Source organism: Oppia nitens, unplaced genomic scaffold, assembly GCF_028296485.1.
Source record: "Oppia nitens isolate AA-2021 unplaced genomic scaffold, nextdenovo-longstitch-racon4-pilon3 scaffold7_pilon_pilon_pilon, whole genome shotgun sequence".
NCBI classification, from domain to species: Eukaryota; Metazoa; Arthropoda; class Arachnida; order Sarcoptiformes; family Oppiidae; genus Oppia; species Oppia nitens.
The window spans coordinates 3,032,611-3,054,042 of record NW_026533251.1 but is presented as its reverse complement, the minus strand read 5'-3'; the positions used below and the strand labels follow the sequence as shown (position 1 = coordinate 3,054,042).

Here is a 21,432-nt window from a genome sequence, read left to right as displayed (position 1 = left end):
ATTAATGAAATGACAATAAAAGTGATGACAAAGACTTTTTTAAATAATATGAGACAAGACTCAGACAATTGACATTAATATGATATATACATCACTAATATTGTGTTTTCATTAAATAATTCTCAAAAATTATAATTAACATTAATTTGAAGTCCCATTTGCGCCACAAGTCATCAAACAATAACCAAATTATTCTAATATTTACAATAAATTTTTAATAGAAAGTTACAGAAAGCAGTTATTCAATGTTTTGTTGAAATATCTCATATATTATATACTTTTGACGAGTAATTTAACCAATCGATTGCATTACAATTAATTAATCGACTTATAACCGGCTTATTGTTTAGGCACTCAAGTCGTAAGTTTTTTAAAAATTAATATTATAATAGTTTGACACTTTTATATACAGTATATTTGTCTTAGATTTGTAATTTAATATAAATACTTTAATTTTTATCTTGTGATAACACACAAAATTATCATATATTATCATATTTTGTTATTTAATAAATATCTAATTAAATTTAATTATTAAAAATTTGGCTTAAGGCACTTATAATCATATTAATATAATTAAAAATTGGTAGTCTTGTTCACTATATTAAAGTCCTTATTTGTAATGCAATTAATCGATAGTTTTAGTTTTGATTTACAATATGAGATATTTATACATAATAATAGCAAAAGTGTTATAAAAACAGATAATAATTAAAGTTTAGACTCAAACATATCAAACACTTGCTATTAACTAGAGATCAAAATCAACTGACTGTCAGCAATCGAGTCATAAATTTATTATTATCTTAGATTTAAAACACTTTTTTACAAAATAAATATTAAATCAATATTTTTGTACATCTTTTCACCAAATTGTTAAATTTATATACCAGTTATGTATATATAATTTCTGCAAACATTGTGTAATACGATTACAATGTATATAATAGCAATAATATTTGAAAGTTGTTTTATAGAAATTTTTTCAAAACTCTGTGAAAATATTATTTGAAAGTTTATTATAGAAGAAAAATAACTTTATTTCAGGCCTAAAGATGTTATTTCTCATTAAATTTCGTACAAATAGACAGAAAACTAATTATCTGTTAATATATTTTGTAATATTATTTTCTAATATAAATGTATAGATAATTCTTGTATAACTGATTTGTTGTGGAGTTTATGGTCAGATTTAAGTCAGACCAGTCAGAAAAATAAATAATTTTTTTTATAGAAGTTGAGTCAAAATTATAGATTAGAGCAAATATTTTGTGTCTATATATTATAGTTAACATTATATATCGTAATCATTATTATAATTTGCATCTCATAGTTAGCATTAATTTTTATACATTAAAATTATCAATTTGTTAAATCAGAATAAACCCGTTAACTAAAATATAAATAACAGCGCGTAATATCACAAATGTTTGGGATTTTTATGCCATCTCTCACTTTCCATCACTAATTAACTCATTAACTTAACACTAAAATCTTATTCAAATCATACACTAATTACAATTACTATATATATATATATATAATGTTTAATAAATATTATATAATTATATCTTTCTATTCATTTCAATGTTAAACTCATTCCAAACCTTTCATTCAATGTTCACTTTATATGGCATTCGTTTATAATTTAAATTATTTTTTCAATATAATAGCAGATATTTATCATTTTCATCAAAAACTTTAATAAATGTGTTCTATGAGTGTGATATTAGATCATATATTAGATCATTTTATATTCAATCAAATTATTATCTAACCGTACAACAAATCATATCTCATATAAAACATTAGTTAATCACTACTGTATACAGTACATGTATATATATATATATATAAATGTTTCAAAAACATTTGTATATAATTATTTTCACCTGAAATCCCAGCAAATAAAACTAAATATATACTGTATTTATATATTATTATTTATATATATCTAAGTTAGTAGTACTTTTCATATAAAGAAACAAAATTAATAATTTTTCATTAAATATTAAAATAATGAAAGAATAAAATTAAAAAACAATGTAATGAATTCAATAGTTATGTCTCAATAAAAATGGGAACAATAATTAATAAGTGTTAGTTATAATGTGAATATGGGATGATCTCATATGATTATATTTATAATGCAAATGATCGATAAAAGCATCTAAATTTTTTTTGGCTTTATATCAATATATTAATAATTGTTTTTAAAAAAATGATTTCATAAAGTATTGATGCAATCTTGCAGTTTTGCGGCAGTTTTTAATTTAAAAATGTATTCACTTTTTAATAATAATTAATTAAATATTAATGGTAACTTTCTGGAATGTTTTAATTATATAAATAATTGTCAAAATGTGATAAATTGGTAATTAAAAGCTATTTTAATTTGTAAATAAAAAGCAAAAAAAATAATTATTATACAATATCCTTTTTAAAAATATATTTATAAATTTCAATATAAATAAATCTCTATAAATTAAACATTTAAATTATTGATAGTTGCTTTGAATTAATTTGATGATTTAGACAATTGATATTTTGTTTGCATAACTTAATGTCAAGATTAGCACCAAATTAAATAGCATGTGATTGAAATTAACTGCAAAATTGCACCAAAACTGCAGAAATGGACGTATGTATGGGTGTTGTTGTTGTTGTTTTTGCTGTTGTTGTTGTTGTTGTGATAATGATTTGTTTTTAATAAGAAATGACAATTAACTTGTTTTAGATGGCAATTATACACTCGTATTGATGCAAATGATGCCATATTTTGAACATTGTAGACATGTATTTGATTTGAAGGCTTTAGCATTTAGCAAATGATTGCCTACAATATACTATACTATACTTTAAATGAGTTGATGTTTTGAAAAAATAAACAAATAGTTTGCTCTTAGCAAAAATAATCAATAATTATAATAAAAATAATTAATAATATTAATATTAATAGTATAATAATTTTAAATATCAAACATTGAATGGAAAGGTAGTTTCACCGGTAGCATTGCTAAGCGAAATGCAAAGTACATAAAAATGAGAGTCGTATCAGTGGTCAGTGTCATTGATAGGTATATCCAGCACTTGCAATGTTTAGATTGTTGTGCGTTACGGGAGATCTTCAAAATGCATTCAATACTTAGTCTGTTGTTTCAAACCAATGACATGACCCGACACGACATCTAAATTAACAATTAACATAAGGTATGGGATGTGTATGTGTTGTGTCTGAGTCGATACAATTGAAGCTTAGTATCACTGTTGCGGTCAAAGCCAAACAATTTGAGTGTCCTTTTAAAATGAGTTTTGACAATGATTTCAATGGATAGGCACTCAACACAGTTCGGTAATAACAATAACTTTGCACTACTCCTGGATGTCCCATATTTCGGCCAAAAACGGCGGCAACTTCTTGTTTTGGACTTTTAATGAGAAGCACATCTCGGAGTTGATGTTACCCAATGTCCTCAGTTCTGTGAGTATGGCTAACAGTCGTGCAAAATAACATTTGCCGGGAGGTCTATGATTATCAACGTATGCCCTCAATGTATCGATATAGAACTCTTGGATCTTCTCAACCTTTTTAGGTTCCATCAGTGATGGCCTCTCTGTTGGATTCAAAATAAAATAAATGATTAAATAATAAGTAATTAATGAAATATATATTATGATAACTAACCACTAAATATGACGATAGCTGTAAGGAGTGCGTACTCGGCGTTGTCTACTTTAAGAATACACATCTGTCTACAAAAGTTGAATAAAGCATCGGCTGAGTCGCCGACACTGGCACTCCTGTAGTTCTCACGGGTGTACGGCTGGTTATTGGCGTACACTATCGAGTCTGTCTTTATGTCATATTTGCGGGAACACCTCAACATCATCACTTCACTTGAACAGGCCTATTAAATCATTAATATATTGTCATTCAAACAATTTWATTACATATTAGTTATATTCAATATATACCTTTAGAAGTGTGATTTGATCCTCCCTTAAAAGTGTGTCAAATCCGGGCACTCTTTTAGAGAACTCGACGATAAGCTGTACCGTCAATATTGTCATTTCGGTCACGTGTTGAAACCTTTTCAAACTATCGGATTCACTCTCTCCTAATGGAAATGGCTGTTAAATGACAATAACATTGATTAATCATATAATTTAAAAAATCAAATAAAATAATCAAATATTACCGTAATTTTCTTAACGTCCTCTTCAGATGGAGATTCAAATTCTTCCTGAAAGTAGACTAGCTTTTTGATCATCTCGTCCTGAGGATTGGTCAACGGCTTAATAACATTCGAGTTTATGTTAACCGTATTGGATGTCAATATACTGGGCTTCTCCTCTATTTTTTCGGGACTCATACCATCTTTTGTAGTACTGTTAGGTTTATCCTTATCTTTTTGTGCTCTCTTTGATTCCCTTTTAATGGCGCATTGATATTCAGGAACCACACATTCAGGTCTCATACCAACACTAAGACATTTCTTAAGTCGACATTCTTGGCATTTTCGTCTCATATACATATCTATTTCACAACTGTTCCCATATTTGCATTGATATACAGCATTCTTCGTTATACTTCTTCGAAAGAAACCTATTCATCACAATATATATATACCATTAATTGATAGGTCTGTACATAAAAACAATGTAAACATACCTTTACATCCTTCACATGTCAGTGCATTGTAGTGATATCCTGAAGCCCTATCACCRCAAACAAGACATAGTTCCTCCTGTTGTCGCGGTGCCGGCCCTTTCTTTTTCTTGGGATCTCCAAAACTATCCACACTATAGCATCCATTGACACTATTTGGAGGACTCATGTCTTCTTTGCCTATTATCACATAATAAAACATTCATTAAATTATAAATTAATATATTATAAAAACAATAAATTAATAAATCAATTGAATTTAATTGACATTACATCTGAATAACATGTTTTAAGGCAATTAGTTTAGAAACATTGATAAACTAAACAAATGGTTATTATTAATACATATTAGTAAATATATACAACAAATGGATCAATAGGTGAGATGTGATCACTAGAGAGTATGGCAATGGATTCAAACACATTCACTGTTTGTATAACTCAATCAATGCTATGATTACGTCAAACATTCAGAGACTGTGTGTTCACTATTTGTGCCAATAATTTACTTTCATCTCAAATGGAGATCACTTAACAAGTCTAAGATATAACTTATTTTATAACGCGTTTTCCGTATAAAATCTTTTACTGTTATATATTGAATACATTAGATATACACAAAAATATGGAGACTTTAAAGACATACATTGCTCTCAATATACGGATATATTGTCTATCTATAAGAATGGGTCAGTTGTGTGAACAAAATTAGGCGAAAAAAAGGAAAGACGGAAAGGAAACACTGTTTTGTATGTTGTGTTGTATTTTTTGGGGAAAGTTATAGCACTGCTCTCCAGACATCCTGACCTTATGGTCACAACTTTTCAAGTTTAACTCTGAAGAGCAGCTGGGGATACAACTCACCAATAGATATATTGGGGACTATTGGGAGGGGATTGCAATAGTCTAACAGTGAATGAGTGAGTGAAAGAAAGAAAGAGAGAAAGAAAGAGAGAGAGAAAAAGAAAGAGAGAGACTTAAGATGAATGGGAGAGAAAATATAGGGAAATCGTCAAAATAAATATAAAGCTTTTTTCAATAAAAATTTCTTTTAAGTTAACATTTAATTGTCACCCAAATACATATAATAACAGTATTTGACACAACATTTACTATTATATGTTGAATCTCACATTTATTAATAATGTAACTTAAATATGAAATGTTGGTTCATTGCAATGTTATTTCCTATAATATTTGCAAATATTCAATATTATAATACATTAGATATGTGTGTCTGACATGAGAAGGGAGCAGTTGTTGTGTTGGCATCAAGTGGTGAACCAATACATGAGGAATTGGAACCATTGGATGTATTGGTGCCTCAAGACCTTGAGGGCCACTAAAGTTGCTATATTTATGTGCTCTTTCTCTCACTTTTGCCTCAAACCATATTACGATTACACAAGACTTAAGAAACCATAGATAAGGAGATGACTCGCTTTTTAAACAACTTTTAAGTAAAGCAAATAACAATCATTTTAGTGAATGATATTTTGTCAAAACATTGTTTTAAGGCATTCATATGAAAATCAACAAAAGTTAATCTAAACATAATTTTATATTTATCTAATACAGTACATAGCTATCAATAATATTCAAATAAAATAATTTTAGAAAATATTAAATCCATAAAACATATAACTATATATATAAATAATGTTAATTATAGTTAACAAATTGTCTTTATTGTCAATTTTATTATACATATCATATGTATAAATAAACAAATTTATTAAGTAATAATCATATTAAATATATAAAATAGACAAATATTATTTTGGTCTCACTTTTAAGTGATTAATCAACATTTATTTATCAAAAATAGTGCTCTCATATATCATAACTTTGTTATCATATATTATATAAGTTATTATTATATAAATAGTTTATATTTTTGAAAAACAAATACTCATTAAATATTAAATTACATGTTATTTAAACGATTTGATAATTTAATAGAAATCTAAGTTTGTAAACAAAATTGAGATCCGGAGCACATCCTAAACACTAAATTAAGTGATTGTTTGTTTTGAGACAAGCGGTCAATCATTTGTTGAAAAATAGAGTATTCAGTTGTTGTGCAAAAATACTGTACAACTTTTTAAAGCTATAAGTGAGTCAAAGCCGGGACACATACATCTAGTTTTGTAAATAAATATAGTAATTATTATATACATATCAGTGAGTCAACCACTAAAGAGAGAGAGAGAGAGAGAGAGAGAGAGATTTGGTAAAAACAAACCAAATACACCAAAAACAAATAGCATAATATTTAGTGAGTACTGTAGTTATAAAAGCAGTGATGACATTACAAGTTTGTTGTATAAAATGTTTATTGAAAATGTGGTAAAAGCAAAATAGCTTTAGGCTATAACCAACACGTAATCCTAGTTTGCATTTATAAGACATAGAAAATGTCTCAAATCATATACTAATATCTTTTTGACATTAAATCCCTAAACCAAAAGTGAGTCAATATTTATGAAGTCATTGGCAAAAAACATCCAAATTTGCGGTCATTTATTGGCAAACATTTGTTTGTTTTCAAAGTCATCATATTATAGGATAATAAATATATATATATTATAAACTAAATACTGTTGAAAACTTGATTATATTATTAAATTATTTATATTAATTAATTTTGTATAAATAGAAATGCTATCAAATAATAAAAAATGTTGTTAACTGTCATTTAATCAAATTAATGGTAACCATGTTATTGTATATATATATATTAATATAATATTAATATATATACAATATGTATAGTCTATAGAGTATGAGTAGTGTAATGCAATGTCCTAATTCAAGGGCATATAATATTATTAATAAATATAATACTATTTCAATTGGCATTTATTCGCGACATTTTGATTGCCATCATTACCACCAATAAGACTGCTTTTAAATACAAACCTATAATGTACTCATACTATAAATAATTGTATAATTGTTGTCATTTTATTTTTTTAATATCTTTTAATGAGCGATATATAAAATTGTATATCTATGTCTACAAGTCAACTATATTTGAATAAAAGCTCATTAAATATAAAGTTATTGCATCTAATAAGCTGTAGATAACATACACTCGTAGTTAGCATGAGATCGATATCAAAGTGTATTAACCGATAAATCTAATGACATTCACATTGTTTATCACTGTTTTTATAAGAAGCATATACTGTATTATAGTATAACTTATATTGAATGATCAAAATAGCTATATATTGTACAATATAGTAAATTATATGAAAATTATATTACATTTGTCAAACATAGATTGAATTCAATTAATATAAAACAATGATTGCAGTGTTTCATTAGAATCATACCATATTTACTTATATACTATATTCAATATTTTTATCATATTTGATAATTAAATTAAATTAAACAAAGGTTATATTTATATAAGTATTACATTATATACTGTATATATGGTATATTTATATAAGCCAAATATAGGACTGTAGCAAAAAACTAATTTATCCAATAAATCTTAAAAATTTGTATATATGGTGTAAATATACTGTATATTTAAATATATAATTTTACTGATTTGTTAAGACAGACACACAACGAGAAAACTGTGTATAAAATGCTTGATTTGTGTAAATAAACATTAAGTGCACTAAACTTTAAGCAATTTTCTTATATAATTTTAGATTCAATAACAAACTAAAAGTCAATGTTAAAGCCAAGTGCAGCCAAACATATTAATATAACATTTTTATAATTTTATTACATAATGTAGCATTTAAATCAACAATAAACTGTTATGCATATGTTATATATATACCCTTATAAATACTGTATGTAATAATATATGCAACATTTGAAATTCAATTTGTAACCTATTTTTGTGACAACTAAAACATTAATACATATTGAATAAGATGGACCAGTTTTGTTTATACATACAGTTATCGTATATTAAATCAAATTTAAAAAACTAAATAATTTTTGATATCTTAACTCACTCTCTATCTTATATTAAATACAATATTTTAAATTGAAAAAATTTTGTGAAACAATTAAATGCAACTAATTTTAAAATGCATGAAACAGACAACTCAAGTAATGAGTATAAGACAAGCAAACGCTAACTAATTCATTATATTGTCAATTGTTCTCTTAGTTGAACACATTTTCATGAGATAATAATAAAGTCAGTGCTTTGATCAATGCATTTAAAAAGGCTTTAAATATACGTTTTAATAGCTTTTTAGGTCAAAACATTATTATCTAAATAGCTTGCAATTCAAAATTTAAATTAATGAAATAGGAATTAATGGATTTAGAAAAATAAAAAGAAAAATATAAAAAAATATAATATAAGAAATAAGAAAAAGTTATAACCATTTTCATGATCAAGGTTTCAACAAAACTAGTATTTTAAGGGTGAACTCAATTCCCAAATAACAAGTGATTATTGCGGCCAACAGTTTGCTATCAATTAATTGTAAATACAGTATTACAGTCACCTATTTGTTATATTTTTCATACCTTAACAAATCTTTCAATATAACACAATATATAAGCTATTCAAGCATTGATAGGTATAATACTATACTTGTATTGCATAATTAAGTTTGACATCATTTGAAAATAAGTCTCATTTAAAAACATACTAAACATCGAATGAAATTAATAAATCAATGTTAGACATAAAATGTATCTAATTTTCACATTAAATATCTTTTCAATGTTGCATTAGATGAACCATTAATACAACAAATTATTTGCAATCAATGATCAATGATTCAATACCTGAGGAATGAGAAGTAGAGCTCTCGTGGATATCCAGATCCCAGAAGTCGAGATCTACTTCGCCGATCTCAGATGAAGCCAAACTGGGAACCGGACTAATTCCAGTCCCGTTTTGACTGGAAGACACTTCGGGTGAACTTTCGGAAAGACCGGTCACCGATACTGTTGGAGAAGTGCCTGAAGCGGCTGCTGCTTGAAGTGCAGCCCGTTTTCGTGCAATAGGTTGGAGACCACTAACAGATGGACGAGAAGATTCTGCCGGTTCTTTCTTTATTTTCAATGCAGAGCACGGACCTAATCGCATGCTATCCTCATTGAGGAAATCATCGGGAAAAGTGGCCCGTGCTTTTTTATAGCCCGACTCATTTGTCGGCGTATTTGATGACGAACTACCACTGGGACCGTCCAGAAACTCTTCGACCGCCTTATCGGCTCTGGTGTGGCTCAGCCACAAAAGCACCAACGGATCCAGTGTTGGATGGTTTTAGTTATTCACAAATCAAAATTGAATTTTTATGATAATATGTTATTTGGCTGATCGATGCAATTGTTACGATTGACAATCAATGCCTTGCGATAGACATTTCATTAATCATTGGTTACAATAAGTCAAATACAATATATATAACAAACACTTCCACTTGACTGTCGATGTATTATTATATATGATATATTGAAAGCAGACAACAATTTTTGGGCTTTTCTTTACAATAAGGTTTATGCAAATGTTATTCAAAATACAAGTTTGGTTTTCATGGACAGGACTTACAGTTAGTTTAGAAAATCACAAAAAAGTTGCGAACAAGTCATAAGAGATGACAATTTGAGTGTTACTTATAATGTAGTTTATAGAGGCATTGGTTGTGAGACTTATTTTTAAACTAATGTATAAAAGTCAGTTAAGCATTGCATCAATTGAGTTAAATTTGATAAAACACTAAATATTAAACTTTCAAATTGTAAACATAAATAGTTTAAAACTATTTTGAGACAAACTTTAAGATGATATTCAAAGAATTAAAACAAGTGATAAGTTGTGACAATTAAATTGAGACAATTTTGAATAAGTTTTGATTAACTCAATAAACGTAATGAAACAGTGATCCGATTGTAGAGTACTAACAAAAATAGTTGGTATGGTTGGTATTGTTGGTAAAACGAGGTTTGTGTGCATCCCTCAGAGCAAGCACTGGCAGGTTTGCAACTCTCGTCATAAAATGTACAGCACTTTAGACTGTGCGCCAGTTCTGTGACTATACCATCCATTCCCCTCTATTTTCACCAGGTCTGTGATCTCAATCACGTGATCACACTGTAATCAAGTGTTGCAATGAAACTGCAGGTGCATTTACCTATGGTTGCGCCCCTTTCCCTCTCCCCTTTACCCCCATATATATATCTATATGTTATTTTATCGCAAACCTAGTGTGCAAATACTTTCACTACTATCAAAACCAATGCAAACCCTCTTTTATAATACAGACATATTTGCCTCCATTTCAATTAAAAGTCATTAATTCTGTGTTTTATTTCAAACAACTATTAAACAAACTTCAATGTAAACTGTTTACAATGTTAGCACTGTTTAAATACTACATAAGCAGTATTTCTCATTATTTTATATAAACAATATCAATACTTTATATAATACAAGTATAGTAGTATAGTGTAGTTATTATACCATCGATTTAGCGATTATATAAAATGCATTATTTTACTAATTACATTATTATTTAATTTAATAAATCCTAATTAAAATTCCTTTTCATAACACCCAGACATTTAAATTGTTATATTTCTATAATTTATGATATATTTGAACAAATCATTATATACTGAGTCATAAATTACATATAAATGTTATTGAAATGAAGTTCGTTATACCTTAACATTAAAAGATCGTCAAAATATAAATAGTTAATTGAATTGTTATGGAAACTATGGTTACAATGCATTAAATTATTCAAAACATTTTTAATATAAAAATATAGTAAAATCATTTTAATGGCGATATATTAGAGTAAGTTATTTGATAATGAATTTACTACAGTATATGATATAAATAGTAAATCAATATATAGTACAGTATATAGTATATACTATATAGTATTAAATATCGTATCATATTTGATATTGTAAAAATATATTATTATTATTTCATAAATAGTAATCAAAACTTAATTGCTTTAATAATAAATAAATGTGTATTATGTTATATTATTGTTGATAATTGTTTTTAAGTTAATTATAATTTATGTATTAAGTATGGCATTAAATTGTGTATCGATGTTAATGAAAATGGTTGCTGTGTTTGGTTGTCATTACATAAGAAAGAGTATCTTAAAGTAGTTGTTGGGTTGATGTATGTCAGGGGGTGTCCAATGGTGGTGTTGGTGGTGATAGTGACGTGAATGTGTCGGTGCATTGACCCGATTAAACTTGAAGTACAACTCGGATAGAGTTAACAGCCATACTATTATATAATACAAACTTATATATATATATATATGTAGACAATTCAAGTCCAACAAAACTTTTTATTTATTAATTCAAATTCACTTGTTTTGAAAACCTGTTTTACAAGACAACCATAAAATGATTGCATTCTCTTAATATTATTATAATTTATTCTTATTTTAGTTATGCAATATGTGGGACATTAAATACTTGACAAATAACATTATATACTACACTATATATAATGTACTATATATTTATTAAAATAATTTACTATTCAATAAACATTATAAACATTTTTTCTCTGAAAATGTCATCGACGTATAATTATTTTATTTTTGATTGATATATAATTAAATTTAACTTCAATCCCTTGATTGCGATCTAAACAATCTTTTATTAAATACATATTTAATAGTCTATATTAAATAAAATTTGTATTTACAATGTTTAAAAAACATAAAATATAAAAATCTGTACAATTAAAGAAATAGTTAAAAATTTTAAAAAGTATTCTTTTATAAAAAGTGAGTTTTATATGTTTTGAGGAGAGGGGAGACACTAGTGGGGATCGGTAGTCAAAAGGGAGGTTTATATAATATACTGTATATAATAAAAAATGATTCAAAAAGGATAAGTTAGTCAAATGTTGGGTTATTTAGTAAATAGAAGGCAAAGCACTGGAAATATTAACCGGTTTTCAAGTAAGTGAAGCCTAATACCCTGTTTTCATAAAGCAATCTCTCAAAGTATTTTCAAAATTTCTTAATAAAAACACTACTTATACTTGACTTTTAAAGTTAACAAAAACACAAAACTTTGAGAGAAAGTAGACTTCAAATACTTAATAAAAACCATACTTACAAAGTATGAGGTAAAGCACATGCGTTACACATATATTGTATTTATTATATTATTTGCAATTTTTGTATTAATATTTTATGTCAATATAAATATCAAAATCTAAATGATTAATAAATATTAATAATTATAAAAGTAATGCTAAGTATAACTTAATGAAAACGATTTTATACATTACTTTGAGAGAAATACTTGCAGAAAATGCTTTATAAAAACAATGTATAAAGGATATGCTTTACGATTCAATACTTACATCACTTCATTACCACAACTATTGTATGCAATCAATGCAATGCCATAACAGTTGACAAACCGGTTTGACTGCAGGCCCACTGCACTCATGACTTTTATACCCCCTTTAAGATACTAATCATTATTATAAAGACACGAATACATCTAGCATTAAATGGACAATACACCTGTGCACTAATACATACCTGTGCTAACTAAGCTCTTAAATAAACATTTTTCTACAATTACTCAGACTTTTTACTAAAGTTTTCACTTCAAATATGAAATATTAAAATATCCAACAATTTATAGCATTAATATATATGAGCTTGTCAATATAGATAATATAAAATCATAATCATTATAATATAGACAACTACTAAAATATTATAAATATAACTATAGTTTTGAATTTATATAAAATAATAGACAATTTTTTTAGAAGAATATTTTAAATGTTATATCTATTGTAAATATAGAACCAAATTTGGAAAATAATTATATTTATTGGAAAAAATGTTTTAAAAAATTAAAATAAAGAATAAAACACAATTATCTATTAAATTAGTCACAACTATTGTACAACTATATACCCTTGRATATTATATAAGTATTCATATTTAACATTATAATCAACAATAATTAACAATTGTTTGCATAACAAAGGCACTTAACTATTGCTTTTTAATCTTAATAACATTTCAATGCTATTTTAAAACATTTAAATATTTTGACAAAATGTTGATTAATTTATATGAAAAATGCATTATATTGTATACAATGAAATTGAAAATTTTCATGTATCATAAAGTTGATATACACTACTAAGTAATTATATATATGTATATTTTAAACAAATTAAATACTATGCCATACTGCCATTGGGTTACAACATGTTAAAACTTACTAGTGTTAAAATTTTAAATTATATATCTATTTGACATATGTTTTTAAAATTATTTAACACTCACTTAATTTGCGATAAAATTTATAAGTAACTATGATTTAAATAGGAGGTAATAGATATTTATAAATGTTTAGTGATAGTAATCTCACAGTTAACTTTTTAATATAAGAAATTTAATTTTAGTCAATAAGGGGTGATTCATATATTACGTTCTCACTTGGGGAGGTTTGTCGACCAAAGCTAACTTTTGCAAACGAGGGGGAGGGGTAGAGACCTTAAGAACGTTCACATTTTAATATTTTATTTCTTATGGTTAGTGACATGCGAACGTAATTTTTTAAATGACTACATTAGAACAAATGACTACATGGGGGAGGAAGGGGTCTAGATTTCTTAAAATGTGCGAACGTAATATGTTAATCACCCCTAATCATAATACTAAAATTTACTTAAATTTAAGTATCATTTCATCTTCAATAAACTTTAAATTAAAATTGTCACATTGTAGTTAAATTTAATAGTTAATTATATTAATTTATTTTTAAATCAAATATTTTATAAAAACATGTTTTTAAGTCCCAATAAAACTGTTTTTAATCAGAAAATTGTTCAATTTTTTATAAATAAAAATTAAACATGTTGAATTTAAAAATTTAAAATTATTAAAAATGCATTCAAAGAAATTATAAGTATTGAATATAATAATTTTGTGTCATTTCATTAATTTATTTTCAAATTTAATATTAAATTATTGTCGGTTTTGTTGATTTTTGATGCTTTACAATGAAATGCCAGTCAATAGTCAAATGTATTGAATTGTTTTCAGTAAACGGAAATTTGTTACAAAAAATAAATAATAAATAAAATCTATTATATATTATTAAAAATATTTAATTCTTAAAATAAAAACTTTTTGGCAAATTGTAGTGTTTATATTGCTTTTGTATTAAAATTAAATGATAGTGAATTTTGATAGCAGTTTTGGCTTWTTATAAATAATATATACATGTAGTAGATATGCAAATGTCAGGGTCGGTCATACAATGCATTATGTGATTGTCATTCAATTGCTATACACAACACTACAGTCACATGAGTTTCTATAGTTAGACAACGTTAGTCATTCACAGCAATAAATACAGTATATATATATATATATATTGTATATATAGATAGCAATAAACACATTGATATCTGCAATGTTTTTGCCAAACAAACGGCTTATACAGTAATTATTTAATGTTATCTTTACTTTAAAATTTAGTTTTTCTTGTTTTGTTTGACTCAAAAGTGTTCATTTCAGCAAAAAAGTTAGAAATATGTTTAAAATTTAGAAAAAACTAAATTCACTCATTGCTATCCCTTTCAGTCTGTTTAATGAATTACTTATTTTTGCTATTTTTCATTGCCGTACGTCAGAGGGCGATGTACTGGTGCTAAACACTACTCAATACGACATCACTTTTGGACGAAATCAGTAAAAAGTATATAAAATACATCATTTTTACCAATAAATAAATTAATTATTACTGTTTTACTATTTAATTATATCAAATCGTTTTTTTAAATGATACTCTATATAAAAATACAATTAAACATATTTCAAGATAAATGATAAGTTTATAGACTTTGACACAAGTTTTTATTACTAAAATTGATAAATATGTATATAAAAAGTCGGTGTCTGACCGATAATATAGTAAAATATGTTTTATATCATTTTGATTACTTCATATCGATATAAATTGATGTGCATATGTATGTACAGTATATATGAATGCATATAATATTTTAATTTTCTAACATAACTTTTTATTTTATAATTCAAATGAAATGATATACAATAAAAATGGATATAAAGTGCACGAAACTCTTTTAAATTTTATTATCACTTAATACAAACATTAATGTATTTTGAATACAAGTGAAAAAATAAAACATTTTGGCTGAAAACGAAAAAAAGCATTTGTATGAATACACAACTCATACATAAGTTTTTAGTTAACAAATGGATGAGAAGGACTTTTGAAATAAAAATTGAGGCTCAGGGACGTTATATTGTATAATATTATAGTTTATAGTTAGTATTTTTAACTAGCCTTGAACATATAACATTTTAGTATTAGTATAGAAAGTCAACACTAGTGAACACCTCAACATTGAAAATATTTTTTAATAGCTTTGTAGTCAACTTTGTCGACATAGAAGAGAGAGAAAGAGTAGAAATGTGTATAAATGATAGTCATGTATATGATATACATGGCATACATTGAAAAAAAGTAGATACACTTGACTTGAGAGGCAATCTAAAGCACGATATAAGTAGATTTATTTGATACCATATTTTCGGTATACAATTATATTTATCAATATTTCGTACTACAAGTGTTCACTATTATTATTATTATTATTATTATTATTATTATTATTATTACAATAGAGTATGTCTTATGGTTATGATTGAGCTGCCATCACATCAAAGTGATGCCAATATGCCTGTCCTGGTTTAGTTGCCCACTTTTGGCACCACTTTTAATCTTTCATGCCTTTCCTCTATTGCCGTAAAGGTTGCACAACTAACTCAATACATAAGCACTAGTTTCTAGCACTATATGTCCTCAATCACTAACGACACCAATTAAATGTCATTAATATTATATAATATAAAATATATAAGAAAACAAATACTTTTTGATGATAGACTAGTCTTAAATCATATTAAGCTCTATAATCAAAACTTGTAATCAAACTCTACTTTCAAGGCTTGTTTAAACAACAAAATATAAAAAATTGTTTTAATCTATAGATTATTTAATATAAATAATATTATTGTCCAAAAGTAGGTATAGTTTAAAAACTAACTAAATAAATATTAAATAATAAAAAAATATAAATTATTAATAACAATGTTATTTTATACAAACAATAAAATAACTTTAGTTAGATTGTTATAAATTTTTGTTTTCCTTATAATGGCCAAAAAATCAAATATATAATAGTTTAAATATGAAATCGACAAATTCATTTTTTTATATTATTTGATATAAATTTAACATATCATTATTAGATTTAGTTATATTTTATAATATAATCTTATTTTATTGTCACTACAATTTTTATAATTGTTAACTTTTTTGTACATAATTAAAAATTACAAACAATATTATAAACAACAAATGTTATAAAAAACTATTTAAATATATAAATGATAGTAATAAATTATAACTTATTAAAAAAATAGTTTTGTAATCTGTATACAGTAAATAAATATTTAATAATATATTAAATAATACTTTTTATGCAAATTCATTATTAAAAATTAAATAATTTTAAATTTTAAAAATAAATATACATGATGTTGAAAAATATTTATTAACGTATTTCTATGGCATATATAAAGTAATGGCAAACATGAGGTTTTAATTTTGTATTTATATTTATTCTACTTTTAATTAATAGTTGCTCTCAATGCCGACAATCCAGTTATCTAATTAAAAATTAAGTTAAACAAAACCAATAAAAAATATCATATATACTGTATATGAATTGTGAATCTTATTGAATAAATATTTAAGTTGAAACAAATAAATATTATGTTATTTGCTAAATAGCATTAAATAAATTACAATTACGAGTTCACAACTAAAAAGTGGGACATTTTATGCTAGTTTTGTGCAATCACTTGCTTTTTCACATATAATCATATCATTGTTGAAATTACAGTATTTTAAAGGTAAAAGTGATTTTCAAAGTAATTTACGTTAAACAACATACTGTATAAACTTATTTCAAGTATTCAAACGTTTTATTGACATTAAATGACAATTCATTGATTTATATAAAGCAATGCACTTTTGATTGCATATAAAGTGTATATAAAAGTGAATATCGACTTTGAAATGATAGCAGCATTTAATTGAAATTAATTGAAAAGTTATAATCAATTTGTATTGACTTACATCTGATGGCATGGAAAAGGTTGTCGGGAGAGACGGGCGATAGGCTGTCATCTCTGGTCAGAGCGGGTCCTAACTTAATGTCTCTGATATCGTCGTTAAGTCCCAACCGATATATTATTCCATTCATTGTCTTCTTGTGGTATTCACTAATGGTTCCAACATTGGGTGATATGACAGACAGTCTATCAATTTAAACAACAAAAACAGTAAAACAGTTAACAATTATTAACTAAACTATTGCCAGAAACGAGTGTTTTAGTGAAACTGTAAGTAAATTTAAGCACAAGACTATGTCATCCATGGCTTTGAATGAGAGGCCTCCCATTAGGTGGTGCCAAACGTTGATAGTATCAAATTATTACCATTATATACCTTAAAGCATATATCATACATGGCATATACACTGCCTTAGTATATATACAGTATATAGTGTAGTGTGTAGTGTAGTGTAGTGCCAGGCAATTCAACATACAGTATATATATATTGTGGAAAAGGGGGTCAAGGATTCACTTTCATAATACATAACTAAAACACTACTACAGTATAATATTGTTCATACAATTGATGATTTGAGATCATCAAACATACAATACATACAACCCATACAATTCAATATATTTATTAAATCAAAATCCTATGCCATTATTGACATTTTCAGTCAATAGTATTACAATTTATATATACTTTAATATAACAACAAAATTGTTGACTGACATTGACTTTGTATTTAAGAAACACGTAATTTAATGTTAATCTCATTTATTTTTATTTAACGACTAAATTGTATTTAATAACTATAGGTATATGAATATAATGTTTATTAAATAGCGTTATACTGTATACAATAGTTTGATATATTGTTTGACTATAAGACCAATAATTTTAGTCAAATGAGATAATTATTGTGGTTTAATATACTTTACATGTATAGTATAATATTAATACTGTATTAGTAGTATTGTGTAAAGTGTGTAACCCTTATTTGGGTGTATGCCTGGTCATACCGGTGCTGATAAGATGGTGCAAAATCGATGTGTTGTCACTCAAGGTTAGTGTGGTATTGGCGTAGGTCTGGCTCTAGTAGTGTAGTGGTGTTAGTAGTGGTGTAGGGCTGTAGTGGTGGCGCAATAAGACATTGAACCGATGCTATGCTAAGCTATGCTATGCTATGGCAACACTACTAACGCAATCAATTAAGTCTATGGCTTTGAGAGTTCATTATAAGCATTACAAACATTACATTGCTATGCATTTAATTGAATTTATTATATATTTTTAATGTTTTTTCATTTTATTCTATCATTATATCTCACCATTGATATCAACAATTTGTTTAATCAAAATATTCCTCTAATTATTATTAACATACAGTATTTAAGGCGTTTCATAAGTACTCTCATATCATATATTTTATATCATCAATATATAAATATAAGTCATATTTTTTGACCCCTTATCATACTTTACTTATTGAATGTCATATTATTTGAAAATACAATCGTTTATCACTTAATTTAATATCAAATCATTAAATGAACCAGACACTATCTAATAAACATATAGTTAAATACAATTGTATGGGTGTTTTGGTTTACCTTAAAGGGAGGTATATCTCAAAACAATTGATTGTCATTTTATAATGATATCTATTTCATTTCATTGTTATATTTATATTATCATATAATATACCGGCTATTTATATATATATTGAATGTTTATATTTAATTTAATTTATTTTATTCATCGAGAGTGACATATAAATTGATTAAACAATTGGGTTAGAGATGACAGCGATTATACTGAATGTCAGTCCCAGTCAAATGAATCAATCGGTTATTATAAACAATGTTATCATTAATATTATATTATAAATAAGATTATGCATTACAAAACATTTATAATTATATTAATAAGTTATAATATATATAAATAGTTAGAGTAAAATTATTTCATTAATATCATAAGTACTAATAAATTTAATATTATAATCATATTTATATATATTAATAAATTTATTAGTATATCTGAACTAATGTAGGTATTTAGGTATAAAAATATTGTCCAACTATTTTAATGTCAAATTATAAAATATTTTAATTTTATAAAAATAGGTTATATTTGGATATCAATTGTAGTGAAAGCCATTATTTAGTTAATTTAAACAATAATACCATAGCCTTGGAATCGCTTATTTAACTATTTGTATGATTTAATGTGCATTTATTTATATTTACATTCATTTACTTATTAGATATATTCACTTGAATATAAAAATTATTAAATATACTAAAAATGTTAAAATAAAATGATTGATTTAGTATTTGTATGTTTATAATACTAAACAAATGTTAGATATTATTGCATATAAGTTAATGCAATATATAAAATATGATTAGATATGAATTAGCTAATTGTATATTAAAGTGTATAATATAAAAAACTGGTTGGGATTTGAAATAACATATAAATATTGAACTTAAGAGAAATTGTATGATTGAAGTAAGGGATGGGTTGTTGTAATGAAATGTATATCAAATACTTACAGTTATTTGTATTGATAGTCGGTTTGTGTGTCTTTAGGATTGATGTAAAACTCAAAAATATGATATCAATAGTGTGTCTGACAGTCGTGTTTAGTGTTCGTTCACTCCAACGATGAACAGCTATATTAGTGATACAACTCTAGTATAGTATAGACCGACACAACACATGAAAGTATAGGCAATGCGCAGTCTGTCCAACAAATCATTCAATGCCTGTGCCCTACACTGCCTGTACTTTCACATCACTGTCGGTGTCCTTGGGATCCATTGAGAGGACACCGAACGGTATATCGATTTTCTGAAGTGAACACCAATTCAATGCTTTCAATGCCTTTTCATTCAATCCATGTTTGTCTCACACATCAGACTATATATAAATTTATATATACATACATACTGTACACATACAACAATTTGTACATATACTGTACTAATGTATACACATACACATACACATACACATACACATACACATACACATACACATACACATACACATACACATACTATATATATATATATATATATATATATATATATATATATATATACTGTAAATATATAAGACTACAACTATTTATAAAATAATTATTAATTCAATATATTATTCTATAATAACTTATTTTCAGTTCATTTGATAACATCTAAAAAGCTATTACACCATTAAATTGAATGACACAAGACTTTAACTATATAACTATAGTTTGCTTTAATGAATAAATATTATATAATTTTGAAAATTATGGATATTTATGCAAAATTTATTTATATAATGATATCTATATTTCACTGTATTGTCACTAATATTGGCAACCCTTTCACTTTTTTTGTGAGACACCCACTCTTTACCAGATATTTATGTTGGTTTTGTGCGCTTAAAATTATTTATGTTTTTAACAAAATAATAAAATTCATTTAAAAAATAGTTTATATTTATATTTGATATTCTGTTTATATATGAATATATACTGTATATTATGTATGTAAATGTAAAATATATTGTATATATATAGTAGACAAATACA

At 25.6% G+C, this 21,432-nt stretch overlaps 1 protein-coding gene across 3 annotated transcripts; it reads right to left on the bottom strand.

Moving 5' to 3' along the window:
* Nucleotides 1-2,938: 2,938 nt before the first annotated feature.
* On the bottom strand, nt 2,939-20,525 carry LOC128963169 (ecdysone receptor-like). 3 transcript variants are annotated; one of them, XM_054309661.1, is made up of 7 exons: nt 20,408-20,525; nt 17,864-18,045; nt 4,673-4,849; nt 4,200-4,606; nt 3,976-4,131; nt 3,686-3,908; nt 2,939-3,614 (listed from the first exon to the last, which is right to left on the bottom strand). In XM_054309661.1, exons 2-7 carry the CDS (start codon nt 17,988-17,990, stop codon nt 3,373-3,375), a joined length of 1,332 nt encoding a protein of 443 aa, XP_054165636.1. In that variant the 5' UTR covers nt 17,991-18,045; nt 20,408-20,525; the 3' UTR covers nt 2,939-3,372. The 3 variants fall into 3 exon arrangements, with proteins under 3 accessions (XP_054165636.1, XP_054165638.1, XP_054165637.1); XM_054309663.1 differs by lacking the exons at nt 17,864-18,045; nt 20,408-20,525 and adding an exon at nt 4,943-5,003; XM_054309662.1 differs by lacking the exons at nt 2,939-3,614; nt 17,864-18,045; nt 20,408-20,525 and adding an exon at nt 9,449-9,801 and having other exon boundaries at nt 3,681-3,908.
* Between the last annotated feature and the right edge of the window lie 907 nt (nt 20,526-21,432).